Raw genomic sequence first — 14,652 nt, 5'->3', positions numbered from 1 at the left:
AGAACTGAAACTTATCCACGTCAAGTGCAGAACCAAATTTTACGTCACGCTTTTATTTCACGCAGTCATCGGTGACCAGGCTGAGGCCCTCAACCACGCCGCGTGTGAGATCCCCATTTGATCACCTCGATTCGAACTCAGGTTCCCAGCTGTTGCCGGCTCAGCGCTTTCAGCGCCGAGCGAATCACCTGGCCACCGCTGGGACTCCTGATCTTAACTTTGCGTTCCTATTAAATTGTTTTTAATATTTCATCAGGTCAAGGATGACGAACGATCTTGGAAGCAAATTGTTACCGCGGCCCAACACCACGCGAAACATTTTTGAGCAAAATTAATTTGCGTGGACGGCACTTTTCCTATAAAGGAATAAATTCAGCATTGTCTCTTTCGGGGGGAAATTGCTTACAGTGCACCTGCGATGGATATTTATCGTTTTGTCTTATTTATTACTGTATTAACAATGTGAATGGGAAAAAAATTGTCACGTATATTTAATTATCCTCACTGGCATGAGTAATGCGTATTTTGTGTTGAGTTACAATGTTGGTATTATTTAAATGCTCGTATCTTGTCTTTGGGGTGTGGAATTTTTGGAGTGTGCGTGTCTCACGTGTCGATGTGGATGTGTGGGTGGAGCGGTGGTGCAGCAGTTAGCGAACCAAGCTACAAACCCGTGGTCCTGAGTTTGTTTCCTGTCCACGCCTCACGTCGGTGGCAAAATTCTGAACCGGTCGTGAACCTCCCCTAGGTCGACTCGGCCTTAAATGAGTAACTGTAGTGCAGGTGTAAACATCAGCACTGGAGAGAGAAATATGGCCGGGCGTGGTGCTAGCCACACCACTCCCACAGACACTGTGGTGACCTTCACAAATAGCTACATGGGAGTTCTTGATTTTAAGCTTTCGTGACTGCAGGAATCCATACTCTTTGTTTTTTTCGGTAAAGTCACGTAGGTATAAAATAAAATAAATCACGACGTTTCGGGCGCAACACAAGCGTCCATCATCAGGTGGCATTGCAAAGCATTGCTTTCCCACCTGATGTCGTGATTTATTTTATTTTATACCTACGTGACTTTACCGAATAAACCAAAGAGTATACGAGAGTTCTTTGTCTTTGTCGCTTTGTATGTTTAGTATATGTGAAAATACTAAGAGCCTGTTTTCACCAGTAAGGTCATGGGCCTCCCTGAGGGTGACTCAACCTTAAATTAGTACCAAGTGCAGTGTGCAAACATGAGCACCGAGAAGACGAAGGTGGCGGGGCGTGGCGCTGGCCACTGCATCCCATTTGGCCCAACAGCCTTTGGGGATCAACATTGTTTTGTATTGGGCGAAATCGTGTGGGGACAATGTCTATCAGGGCTGTAGCACACAACCCTCCACCAGCTGACCCAGCAGACTGGGTTTCGTTTGAAAAGCGAGTAACATTTTTGTAACAAAAATATTGTTAGATGTTCGCTCGAGACGTGAGCTCTCGCGTTCATGCCTGACGACGCTGGGTGTCATCTTCAGTGAAACGTCGAATAAAATTGTCAAGAGCTTTGCTCGCTTTTCATCATCCCTCCTCTGGTGTTGCTGAAGGAACCAGAATTAATTGGCCATATTTGCCCCACGTGACAACTTGATTGGTTTGGCTTTTGTCGTGTGGTGGAGGGTTCGTAGTTCTAACTGAAATTATTCCCGCACGAACTGACCCGAAACGTAATGTTGGTCGCAAAAGCCTACATATGAAATGAGTCTTCACGGCTGCACGGGGAGATCGCTGTGTTAACATTCCTTTCCTTTGTTAATGCTACTCCCTGCACCCTCCCTTGGTGCTGCTGATCCTGCATAATGCATGGGCATAATATGACTTTGAAACCCCCCCGCCCACCTCCTACGCATTTCCCATGAATATGCTAAATTCCTCTTGATATGCACATTCTTTTCTTAAGGCTCTCTTCTTCTTCCACCTCCATCTCAGCTTATATATAAGCTCCTAGCTTGGCAGTGTCTCATTCTTCACCTGAAGACGGCTGCTTGCGTTGTAGCCGAAACGTCGTGAGAATTATTTTATTTTATTATGTTTTATTTGTATTATTTTATTACTTCCCTTCTACGTGACTTTACCGAAAGAACCAAGAAGATGAATCCCTGCAGTCACGAAAGCTTTAAATCGAAAAAGATCTCTCGTATAGCCTTCAAGAGACTGTAGGGGTAAGTGCTGTTAGCGAGCACCTACGAAGGCCGGCAAAGCACACGAACGAGGGGGTAGATGGCCAGCTGCACGCCCTGCTGCCTTTGTCTCCCCAGTACTGATGTTTATACACCACATCAGGTTTTCATTTCAGGCCGTGTCAACCTAGGGGAGGCTCTGGATCAGTTCAGATGTTGGCCGTGAGCGGGAATCAAATCCGAGGCCACCGGGTGGAGCTCAGAGCGCTAACCGCTCCACGTACCCACGCACACACATGCAGAACACGTACACACACGCAGAACACACGCACCCTCTCTCACGAGGCCACAGTCATTGACACACATTGACAAGTTGTGATTGATTGCACGCTCATTCATGTGCAGCTGGCAGTCCCCCCACCCCACCTCTTCCCGCCACCAAAGTTCCATTAATGAGATTGCTGACTTATCTCGCACATTGGTGAGCGGTGGTGGATGCGCGCGTGTGTGTGATGCGTGTCTGTATATGTGTACTTGATGCGATGTGTAAAACATCGCCACAAGGGAGACAAAGGTGGAAGGGCATGATGCTGGCCACCCACCCACTCATGTGCCATGCCGGCCTTCATAGGTGCTTGCTAACTTGCACTTGCCCCAACAGTCTGTTACAGGCTACACGGGGGATATTTGTCTCTGTTGTGTTAGCCGCTCCACCCCCTTGCCGGCCCTGGTAGCGTTAACCGGGGCGGCTGCTGGGGTTCAACGGCGAAATCCGCGACGAGCTCCAACTGTGTTGCCGCACGGGCGGAGTGAGGGACAGCCAAATGTCTGGAGGCCAACGCAGTATTTTTCTTGGTCAGCTGAGCATTCCAGTTGGAACTCATCACGTCCTGAGCCAGTGGTGGAAACTCCTCAATCCCATGGCAGGGACTGCTTTCTCTGCAGGAAACCACTGTTGACTTACCACCCTGCAAGTATGATGAGCCGTGCTCCAACTGAAATTTAAACTTATGATTGCGAGTCAATAATTTCTAAACCGCAGCGCCACCTCGCCACTTTGTGATTGTGAAACCCGAGACATGAATGCACTCAGACAAATGTTCAGTGTCCAAGGAAGCAGCGTGGAGGAGTAATTAGACAGAAAGGGTCGCAACGCAGATCAAACACAGATCAGAGGCATCATTGACACGTGGCCTTGGGCTGGACACATCGTGGTTAGAAGTGACGATGGCCGAGACTGGCGGCGATGGAACCACAGCCAAAGGAGGGAATGCGCGCCAGCGAGAACGACTGCCACGGAGATGGAGCGACGAAATCGCGTCATGGCCGAGAATGGGCGGCAGCGTGGGGCCGGCATTCATCCTCCAACTGCAAAGTGTAAAAGATGAGAACTCAATGGAAACCGTGACTGAAAAGCCTAATGCATGAATTAACGCCGTTCTCAAAGCACCCGCTTGTCGCGAGGAGAGGTCGTGCTGTGTGACCGTGTGAAAACAGGGAACGTGCCAAATTGTTTTTTTTCCTCGGCCATTTCTGCCCGCGTGCGTCCATTCACGCACGCAGCGTGCGTCCGTGCCATCGTGGTTACGTAAGACTTCGCGAGAAGCCCCCACCCCCCACCATGCCCTGTCGTTTTGTCGACCCATCAATTTATTCCGCTCAAATAATCGTTTTGTCTACCCTGTTGAGGGGTGCAGCAGCTACAACTGTGGCCGTTGTGGGTTTTTGGGCACCCACCCAGGGGTATAAAGATACGGCCAAGAAATAGCCACAAAAAATTAGAATGCGTCAAAAAGCACCACAGTCTTTGTGCAAATGCAATAAAGCATTGGTGTTTGTACTGAAGAAGTGTCGGTCGGTGGTCACATTTGTTTAAGATTTATATTTGTGGTAACGTAGGACAAGAGGACCACAATGCACTTCTTCAGCAACTGCTGAAGGTCTTCTTGGTTCTTTCGGTAAAGTCACGTAGAAGGGAAATAATAACAGGTCTGTCGGAAAGACGCTGTCTTTCCGACAGACCTGTTCTTCACCTGTGAACGGCTGCTTGCGTTGTGGCCGAAACGTCGTGAGAATAATTTTATTATGTTTTATTTTTATTATTTTATTATTTCCCTTCTACGTGACTTTACCGAAAGAACCAAGAAGATGAATCCCTGCAGTCACGAAAGCTTTAAATCGAAATTTAACTGCTGAAGGTGTTTGTAAGTGCCCAAGTGGCTGTGTGTGTTGTACACGTTTATGTTGTTTTTTTAAGCTTACGGTTTTCCAGCCTGCACTATTATTCTTCTTGGTTCTTTCGGTAAAGTCACGTAGAAGGGAAGTAATAAAATAATAAAAATAAAACATAATAAAATAAAATAATTCTCACGACGTTTTGGCTACAACGCAAGCAGCCGTCTTCAGGTGAAGAATGAGACACTACCAAGCTAGGAGCTTATATATAAGCTGGGTTGGAGGTGGAAGAGCGCCTTAACAAAAAGAATGTGCATATGAAGAGGAATTTAGCATATTCATGGAAAATGCGTAGGAGGTGGGCGGGGGGGGGGGTTTCAAAGTCATATTATGCCCATGCATTATGCAGGATCAGCAGCACCAAGGGGGGGTGCAGGGAGTAGCATTAACAAAGGAAAGGAATGTTAATGATATGTAGCTGCAGTTACTAAACAACCACGTAGAAAACTAAAGTATAAACTACATATAAAAAAAACTAAAGTATAAACTGCATAGCACCATCAGTATACTTACTATACTCTACAATAAGCTGAGTTACTAACAGCAAGTAATACATTACAATTCTACGTCGTAAAAATTATATAATATGCTTGCATCTAAACTACATTCTCTTACATCACACGAGCATATACCGTACTATATACTGCCATAGATAAACCCAACATTAAATTATATACTGTATTGCTATAAACCACATTTTAATATAACACTATGTATTATTCTACCCACCCTAATGTGTATCGAAATGATTGCTAAGCCAGAATCCATCTTTATCATTAACATTCCTTTCCTTTGTTAATGCTACTCCCTGCACCCCCCCTTGGTGCTGCTGATCCTGCATAATGCATGGGCATAATATGACTTTGAAACCCCCCCGCCTACCTCCTACGCATTTTCCATGAATATGCTAAATTCCTCTTCATATGCACATTATTTTTGTTAAGGCGCTCTTCCACCTCCAACCCAGCTTATATATAAGCTCCTAGCTTGGTAGTGTCTCATTCTTCACCTGAAGACGGCTGCTTGCGTTGTAGCCGAAACGTCGTGAGAATTATTTTATTTTATTATGTTTTATTTTTATTATTTTATTACTTCCCTTCTACGTGACTTTACCGAAAGAACCAAGAAGATGAATCCCTGCAGTCACGAAAGCTTTAAATCGAAATGCACTATTATTGTCTTTCTACGGTGTTTTTCTCATTATTTACAGATTTAAACGCAAGAAACATCCGTGTTTGTTTTTTTTGCTTGAATCTGCGAATCTCTTTGTTGGACACGGTGACATAATTGATGATTGTGTTGGTGAGGGGAAGGAGGAGCAAACGTTTAGCGTACGGTTAGTGGGCCCAGTACCGAGTCACTCACCAGCCGTCGCGTGAACTTAATGCAGTCATGGGGCAGCTCCTACTCATCCGTGGCACCACACATCTAACCAAGAACGAGCGGGAACCATTCGCCCCAACCTCCACAGTGCGGCTGTTTTCCACTGCCGCTCACTGAGTTACCCATGAAAAATTAACGGGTGTTCAACTCACCCCCGTTGAATCGCCATCGTCATAATCAGCTCTGGTTAATCCACTGCTGGATGAAGGCGTTACCCAAGGCGCCTTTTATCTCTCGTGATCCGGCGACGTATGTATTCATCATGGGTCCTCACACGAACTTTATCTTGGCCAAAGCGGATTTTGGTGGCACTCTTGAAGTCGAGGTGCCATCTCGCTGCTCAAACGAAGCTTCCCAAAATAACCCTGACCGAAGAGTGGAAATTCCACATTCAAGTCCTCACCCAATGAGCAGAAACCTTTTGCTGACTTTAAAATAACAATGCAGCGAAAGGAACATTACGAGCGTCTGTTGGTAAGTTCTGCTAAAATCCATAACAATTTGAGCGGGGCGGCAATCGGTCTTGATGTTATCATAAATGCCGCGGCGGTTTATTTTACAAACAGGTCACGGCGAGAGGTTGGGCGAGAGAGCGCGCCTGGAGATGAGATTGAGCGTTGCCGGCATTGTGCGCGAGCTGTGTGCCTGCGGGTTTGTTTTGGGAGCGTGCGGGGAGCGGGTGTTGTTGTTGTTGTTATTGATCGGCCTCGTCGGAGTCTTCGCGGTGTTTATTCTCTTTTTTTGTGTCGCCCGCAACAACCAGGGGCCCCTGGGTACCAACGTCGCTGTCAACGTCACGATCGTCGCCGAGGGCCAACAGTGAGTGGGAGGGAGGCCTCGATATTCCTGAGGACACCACTGCCAGGACGACGATGATGACCCCCTAGGAAACCGTTATGATTACGGTGGTGGCGGTCGTGTTGTATGTATGTAGAACTTTTTTCGCACCGTGCGTAGCAACGCTGAGATCCTAGCCTCGGATTCTGGGTTTCAAGTGTAAGGTGTTGATAGCCATAGCTTGGTCACCTATCATTGCACAAACCACCAACCCCCCACCCCCCTATTAGATTAAATGTGTTATTAATTTATGCATATAATTTCAAATTCTTTCACACTGTAAGTAGCCAACCATGCTAATTGTATGTGCGGGGGAAGGGCAACAAACTAAACACAAAAAGCAGTTCTAAAGAAATTAGTTCATGAGTTTTTAATCTGGATTAATTAAAAGTGCATAGCTCCAGTGGCTTCCTAATGTGGGAAGGAAGAGCGTTCCAGATGGCCGCAGAAGCGCATCTGAAAGGGCGCGATGCGGTGACTGTCTTTGTTCAATGGCGAGTCAAACAAAAAGGGGTGGTGATTATCATTTTGGTGGTAGTTGTGATGGTCATGGTAGTAGTGATGCTCGTGTTGGTGTGTTCTCGTGATGCAGGTGGTAGTGATGGTGGCGAAGGTTGTGATTTTAGTGTTGATGATCGTGGTATTTATGGTCGTAGTAATAGTAGTGGCGGTGATAATAATACTGGAATGATGATGATGGTGGTGTTGATGATGGTAATGGTCATGAGGTGAAAATGGTGATGGTGCTCATGTTGGTTTTGATCGTGGTTGTAGTGGTAGATATGGTGATGGCATTGGTTGTGGTGGTGATATTCAGATGATGGTGTTACAAGTGATGATGAGGTTGATGGGAGTGGTGGCGGAGTGAGTTTTTTTTTGTCATGGAATGCTGATGTTGACACTGCACCAGCCTAGTGGTTCATGCACTGCACAATGAATCCAGCCACATCAGTGGCAACTGCTATCATATCCGGTGCTGGGCCTCCCCTAAGTCAGCTCAGCATTAAACAAGTAGCTGGTGCTTTGTGTATACATGCGCACACACTAGGCAAAGGCGGTCAGATGTGGTGTTAGCCACACCAACTCCCCCCTCGTGCACCACGCCAGCCTTAATAGGAGCTCGCTGACAGCACTTTCAAGTTTCAAGTTTCATTTATTAGGTATAGCCTGTGAGCCATGCGGCTTTTAAGTCGGGTGCAACCGCAACAAACAAAATATGAACGGAGAAACGACGCGCAATAGAAACATCCTGGATAAACCAGCAAATCTTCCACACAAAAAAAACGCTGTGTGCAAAGATCCCAGTGTGATGCAAGTCAAAAATAGCAACCATAATACAATTTAGATTTCCCATATGTTTTCGAAATCACCAAGATAACGCTATAAAAACAATGTAACAACAGTAGTCATAGGAACTGTGATTTAAATTGAACAATAAACCTTATATATAACATGTACGACCACACTTTGCAGCCATAGCTGGCAGCATGACACTCCCAGTGTATGATGTGTGAGTGAGTCAGTGGTAGTGTGAGTGAGTGTACGATGTGTGAGTCAGCGTATAATGAGTGAGTGTGTATGATGAGTGAATTAGTGTATGATGAGTGAATGGGTCAGTGGTTGTGTGAGTGAGTGTATGATATGTGAGTGAGTCAGCATATGATGTGTGAGTGAGTCAGTGTATGATGCCCCAGCACCCTTGTTAAAAGCTACACGGGGGGTATTTATCTTTGTATATCTGACTGCAGCCTGCAGGCGTTCCTGAACACCTACGGAATCCAGTCCCAGACTCCCCTGCAGATGGAGCCCATCCAGGTGTGGCCGCAGTCGGAGCTCGTAAAGGTAACGATCCCCTTCTAAATTAAAACTATAAACTACAAAACTACGTTTTTATTTTACCCGGTATGGTCCACTGAGCTAAATAGCTCTTTGTGAAATTATAGGGTCAACGAAGTGGCGTATCACGTGTAAATGTATAGCCGCTAAATACTCTAAACACACGTTGATTCTAAATGTGGAGCTAAAAAACCGGATGACTCGCAGAAAAAAACACGCGTCCACAGGGAGAGAGACATGCAATTCCAAATATGCAAGAGTCGGGATCGAAGCCACGACCTGTATACCAGGCAAAGTAGTTAACGTCTTGCTACCGTGACACCACCAGTGTGGCCCCCGCGGTTCCACTCTCTCTACTCGTGGGGTCGGATTCCGTTACCGTATTCTCCAGACCATAAGATCCCTCTTCTACCCCCTGTATTTCAAATCAGAAGGTTGGGGTACGTCACAAAGCCCGGTAGCTGTGTATTGTGTGCATGTCTAATGAGATTTATGTCACTTTGTTAACACCGGGCACACGTTTGGAGTGCATTTTACTTTCTGGAGTGTCTTGTAATCCAGAGAATATGCCGTCTGTGTTTATCATCATCATTAACAGCAGCAGCAGCTATTATCTATCCACTGCTAGATGCACCACCCATTTTAGAATTTAATTGTTCGAATTTAAGTTCAGCCATGATCTATCCACTGGTGAATGAGGGTCTTCTCAAGCTGTCACCATCCATCACGGTCACACGATGCCACAATCATAATAATAATAATAACGATCATCTTTATTTTAAAACGCGTCTTTCGAACCGACATCTCAAAGCTCTGCACGCACAATTAATAAACACTGCAATATAGTTACGATCCATTCAAACATAAGGCTAAATCAATCCACCCAGCTCCTGCGAGAGAGCCAATCTCGTCGCTCCATCTCCACACTTCATGTCCTCCCGGTCACGCTCACTCCATTGGCTGCCGTTCCACCGCCAGTCTCGTCCATCGTCCCACCACGCCACCGCGCGTCCGGCCCAAGTCTCCTTTACTTTCCATGCAAAAATAAATCTACGTCTCCTTTTTGCATTTGCTCCCAGAACACCGTATTCCTACTCTCTGTCTCCCAGTGCGATGCAAAGCGTGTATCTCTGGAAACGCTTTTTTGTGCACTTTTCAGCTTCTGTTGCATTTTCTTCGTCCGTGTCTCTTAACATTGGCACGATCGATCTTTATTTTTTGTTGTAATTGAACACGAGCATAAATCGTGGCAAAGGGAGGGGGGGGGGGCGCAGAAATTACCTGGACAAAAGACCTGAACTCAACACTCCTGGGTTTAGGGGAGGGGACGAAAATTTGACCTCACTGTTCCATCCGTGTGGGGACCGCGAGCGGGAGCATGCATTTTTACGTGGGGAAGGGAAGATGAGGGAAGAGCGACAAACGACAGGGAGGGGGTAGAAGGGACATCGAGGGGGATGTGGAAGGGGTAGAGCACTTAACATAAACTCCAAAGCAAAATAGCGAACACGCGCCGAGCGAGCATATCAGCAGCTAAAGCCCCGCAGGGCAGTGACCAACTCCTGTCCATCATCTGAGGAGGGGTAGAGCCCCAGGCACCTGTGCCCTCCCGACGGATCTTTATTTAAAATAAGCATGAGAGCTGTCGAGAGCGCTCCCTCCAGTGGAGGCCGCTTGCGCCAGCAGTGGCGGGAGCCAAGCAATTGCAGCGCTGCGCCTTTACCTTTCGTGCAGGTGTAGTGGTGGTATTGACGTGCGCCGACTGTGACAGTGATGGATCACGGGGCGGCGCGGGGTGCGGGGTTGGGCACGCGTTGTGGGCGTGGTGTGGACGCGCGCGCCGGGAGTGACAGATGACGGGGCGGCGCGGCGTGAGTGGTGAGGCACGATGAGATGGGGGAAAAGAGGATCGTAGCCAGCGCCCGGCGATTGGTCGAATAAGTGGGTGCTCGCAGCGACGTCCGCAGGTGGGGTATAAAGGGGGACGCGCGAGAGCACTCGGGGAGAGTTACCCAGTTGAAGACCCGAAGACGGAGCTGAAGACCTAGTGCCACGAGAACCCTAGTCCCGCCGTCCTTGTGGGGACCGGGGCCCTGTGTGGCTCGGAGGCGAGGCTGTGGGACCCGGGGTCCGACGCCCCCGTGGGTCGGGCTGGGGACCCACAGTCGAGACGGATACCCCGGGCAGGGAGTGTCCCGAGTAGCTCAGTGGCGTTAGTCGCCGAGTAGCTAAGTGGGTGTTGTCACCCGAGATACTAAGTGGATGTTGGTCATCCGAGTAGCTCAGTGGGCGTTAGTCGCCAAGTAGCTAAGTGGGTGTTTGTCACCCGAGATACTAAGTGGGTGTTTGTCACCCGAGATACTAAGTGGGTGTTTGTCACCCGAGATACAAAGTAGGTGTTAGTCACCTGTGAACGAGTTTGATAAAATAAAGAGTGTGTTACCCGTGAAGTCGTCTCCCGCCGAGTTACTACATTACAACTGGCGTCAGAAGTAAACCTGTCTTCAAGAAGTATGGACACAAGGAAGACTACCCGTACCCACGAGCGAGGTCGGGATGACGACGGCGTACCGGGGACACCGACCTCGGGAGTAGAGGACGAGGAGTTGCCGCCGATGCAGCACTTCGCGGTGATGGCCGACGCTCCGCTTGCCTCCGACACCAGCCTCCAGGACGCGCACTCCCGGTTGGCGGAGTTGCTACTCGCCGCCGCCGCTGTCTTGGCCGACATCTCCGTTCTGGCGAGCGGAAAAACGGCTGCGGGGGTCGTGGAGGAAGCGACGTTGGAGGATTCCCGCCAAAAGGCGCTTCGCGCCAAAAGTCTGGAAGTTGCCGCCGTTTTTGGGGGGCCGCCACCGATTGGCGGGAAAGACGGACGCCACGTGGCCGGACACCTCCGCGCAGCGCAGCCCACGTCATCAGCGCGCGCCGGAGCCCTCCATTTTGCGCCTGACAACCGAGCCGACATTTTACACAACTCCAGCGGAGCGCGGGGAAATCTCTCCGACGTCGACGACGATCGGGTCCTCCAGCAAAGATTGCCCGCGCTGTCGGCGTTCAAGGCGGATGGGGGCGACTGGGGAGCCTTCCAACGAAGGTTCCTCGCTCATCAGGAGATGTCGGGGTGGTCCGACACCACTGCCCTGCGTGCGTTGCCAGCGATGCTTGACGACGACGCGCTTGCAGCCTTCACATCTGCTGCAAGGTCGTCCCGCTCTACGCTCCAGGCCGCACTACACCTGATGGCGAAGGTGTTCGGGCCGCCCTCCACGTGTCGCCACCAGTTCTACGATCGGCGGAAGGTGGCTGGGGAAACGACGCTAGCCTACCGCACGGCACTACTCGCCTTGGCGGACGCAGCTTTTCCCCGCATGGATAAGGAGGGGAAGGACGCCATGGTGACGGAGCAGCTGCTGGTGTTGGCCCACGAGTTGGGGGTCCCCATCAACGTGGCAGACGAGATGGATATCTGCTCCCTGGCGATCGCCACGAGCATTCACGCGTACGAGGTCCTCAAACGCAAGCCGGGGGTCGTCTGCAAATGGGCGGGGAACGCGGCACTGGCCGCCACGATCGCCGAACCTCAGCCAGCTGCGGTGCAGGAGCAGGCCTTCGCTGCATCGCGTCCGGGGGAGTGGAGAACGGGAGGTCGTTCGCCCACACGTTCGCCCCGCAAGCTGGAGCAACCGAAACCTACGACGTCCGTCGTCTGCTACAACTGCGGCCTTCGGGGTCACGTCGCAGCCGGGTGCCGGGCCCCGCGTCAGCGCGCCACAGGACCACGTCGGGACGACGACCAGGGCCACAAGTCATCCCAACAAAACCCGGCAAGTCGCGGCACCTCACACGTTCGGTCCACAAACACGGCACATTCGGGTCGCCGCTTCGCGGTGGGGGGTTCGCGGCTGGGTGCCGGGGGTTCAATTCGGCGAGGGGGGTCCGTACGCGGCCCGCAAGCAGTCGAGTGGTCCGAATTGGCCCACAGGATCGTGGCTGCGTCGGCCGGGTCGTCCGTGGTAACGGGGTTCATTGACGGGGTTGAGGTCCGGGTGCTTGTTGACACGGGTGCGTCGGCCACCATCATCTCGGACCTTATTTATAACATTCTTCCCGTCCAAAGTAGACCCCTTCTGCCAGTAGACGTGCCATTTTATGCGGCGAATGGGGGATCCCTGGGGATCATCGGCCAGATTCGGGCGACTATTTGCATTGGTGACATTAAATTAGCGGGCCCTATTTTTGTATCATCATCGCTGGCCGTTCCCTGTTTGCTAGGTACGGACTTTTTGTCCAAAATGCCCATCAAAATTCTTATAGATCAGGCCTGCATAGAGCTTCCGTCAGGTCGGCGGGTTGCGTTCTTGTCGAGCCCTACCAAAGTGCGCACGGTTTGTGCGACGGTGCAGGCGCTGGCGACTCACACTGTACGGGTGCCCCCGGGATCGCAAATGTTAGTACCCCTTCGGTTCAGGAAGCCACTCGAGGTGGGTGCGGAGGCACAGGGGGTGCTGTTGGGGCCGTCAAACAGAGCCAGTAAGGGCCTCGACTTAGCGGTTGCTCAAACCATGGTGAGAGGGGACAGTGAGCCGTTCGTAATGGTCCTGAATACGGGGTCGCGGCCGGCCGTAATTGCGCAGGGAACGGTGCTGGCTCACGCCGCGCCGCTACCCGTTGAGGAACGGCTCGTGGCTCAAGCAGATTTCACTGTCAAGTCGCATCCTCAAAGTGATGAGGGGACTGAGTGGTTGGACTCGCTGTGTGCGGGTTCTGCTAACTTGTCCGGGGTGCAATTGGGAGCATTGAGGGGTTTGCTCATCGAGTTTGCTGACGTGTTCAGCAAACATAAGTACGATATCGGCTGCACTGACCTGTTGCGCCACCACATAGCTACAGGGGACGCGGCCCCTATTCGTCAGAATCCCTTCCGGCTCAGCCCAGCCGAGAAGGAACATGTGCAATCGGCGGTTAATGATATGTTGGCGGCCGATATCATTTCGCCCTCTTCTAGTCCGTGGGGTGCTCCTATTGTCCTAGTAAAGAAACAGGACGGGTCCTTGCGGTTTTGTGTCGATTTCCGCCGCTTAAACAAAATCTCGATGGCGGATGCGTATCCGCTCCCCAGGATGGATGAGTCGCTGGATGCCTTGGCGGGAGCGCAGTTTTTTTCCACACTCGATCTGCTTTCTGGATTTTGGCAATTGCCACTCGATAACGAGTCTAAACCTAAAACTGCTTTCCGGACACCTGGGGGCCTATTTGAATTCAACCGTTTGCCCATGGGCTTACATTCCGCTCCCGCCACGTTCCAGAGACTCATGGAATTGGTTTTGTCGGGCCTCCAATGGGATACCTGTTTGATTTATCTTGACGATATCATCGTCTTTAGTCGGACTTTCGAGGAGCACCTCCAGCGTCTGAGAGCGGTGTTCCTCAGGATGCGTTCCGCTAAGCTTAAATTTAAACCGGCTAAATGTTTTCTGCTTCGGGAATCGGTCAGGTATTTGGGCCATATCGTGAGTCGTTCAGGGATCTCGACGGACCCTGCTAAGACGCATTGCGTCAGCTCATGGCCAACGCCAACCTCGGTCACGGAGGTTCGTAGTTTCATTGGTTTTGCCTCCTATTACCGTCGTTTTGTCAAGCAATTTGCCACCATAGCCAAGCCCCTGCACGCTTTGACGGCTAAGGGTGTGAGGTTTCACTGGGGGGCGGAAGAGGAGGCTGCGTTCTGCTCCCTCCGTGACGCCTTGGTGCAGGCTCCCCCCTTGTGTTACCCCGATTTCACACAACCGTTTTTGCTTGACACGGACGCCAGCAATACGGGTATCGGGGGGGTGCTCTCACAGGTGGTCGGGGGGGTTGAACGGGTGGTCGCCTACGGTAGTAGGGTTCTTTCCCCCGCAGAACAACGCTATTGCGTAACTCGTCGTGAATTGTTAGCCATTGTGTTTTTTACACAGCAATTCAGGCCGTATCTTTACGGCCGTCATTTTACGGTCCGGACGGACCATGCGGCTCTACAATACGCTATGCGCGTGGCACAGCCATCGGGCCAATTGTCCCGATGGTTGGAGGTCCTTCAAGACTACCAATTCACGACGATTTACCGCAAGGGGTTGCGACACTCAAACGCGGACGCCTTGTCGCGGTTGCCGCCGTGCACGGACTGCACATGTTTGTTGGGATCGGCGCGGTGCAAACCCCC

At 50.5% G+C, this 14,652-nt stretch overlaps 1 protein-coding gene across 4 annotated transcripts in view; it reads left to right on the top strand.

Annotated features, from left to right (window-relative positions):
- The window catches only part of LOC144946688 (phosphorylase b kinase regulatory subunit beta-like), a 146,675-nt gene that overhangs the window by 87,342 nt on the left and 44,681 nt on the right, over positions 1-14,652 (top strand). For all 4 annotated transcript variants that reach the window (XM_078875773.1, XM_078875776.1, XM_078875775.1 and 1 more), the window contains exons 15-16: positions 6,538-6,593; positions 8,360-8,453. In XM_078875773.1, the coding sequence (XP_078731899.1) occupies positions 6,538-6,593; positions 8,360-8,453 (150 nt within the window). The remainder of the gene's footprint in view (positions 1-6,537; positions 6,594-8,359; positions 8,454-14,652) is intronic.

Source organism: Lampetra fluviatilis, chromosome 42 (assembly GCF_964198595.1).
Source record: "Lampetra fluviatilis chromosome 42, kcLamFluv1.1, whole genome shotgun sequence".
Classification (NCBI taxonomy): domain Eukaryota; kingdom Metazoa; phylum Chordata; class Hyperoartia; order Petromyzontiformes; family Petromyzontidae; genus Lampetra; species Lampetra fluviatilis.
The sequence above is the reverse complement of the archived record's forward strand: the minus strand, read 5'-3'. Positions and strand labels throughout refer to the sequence as shown.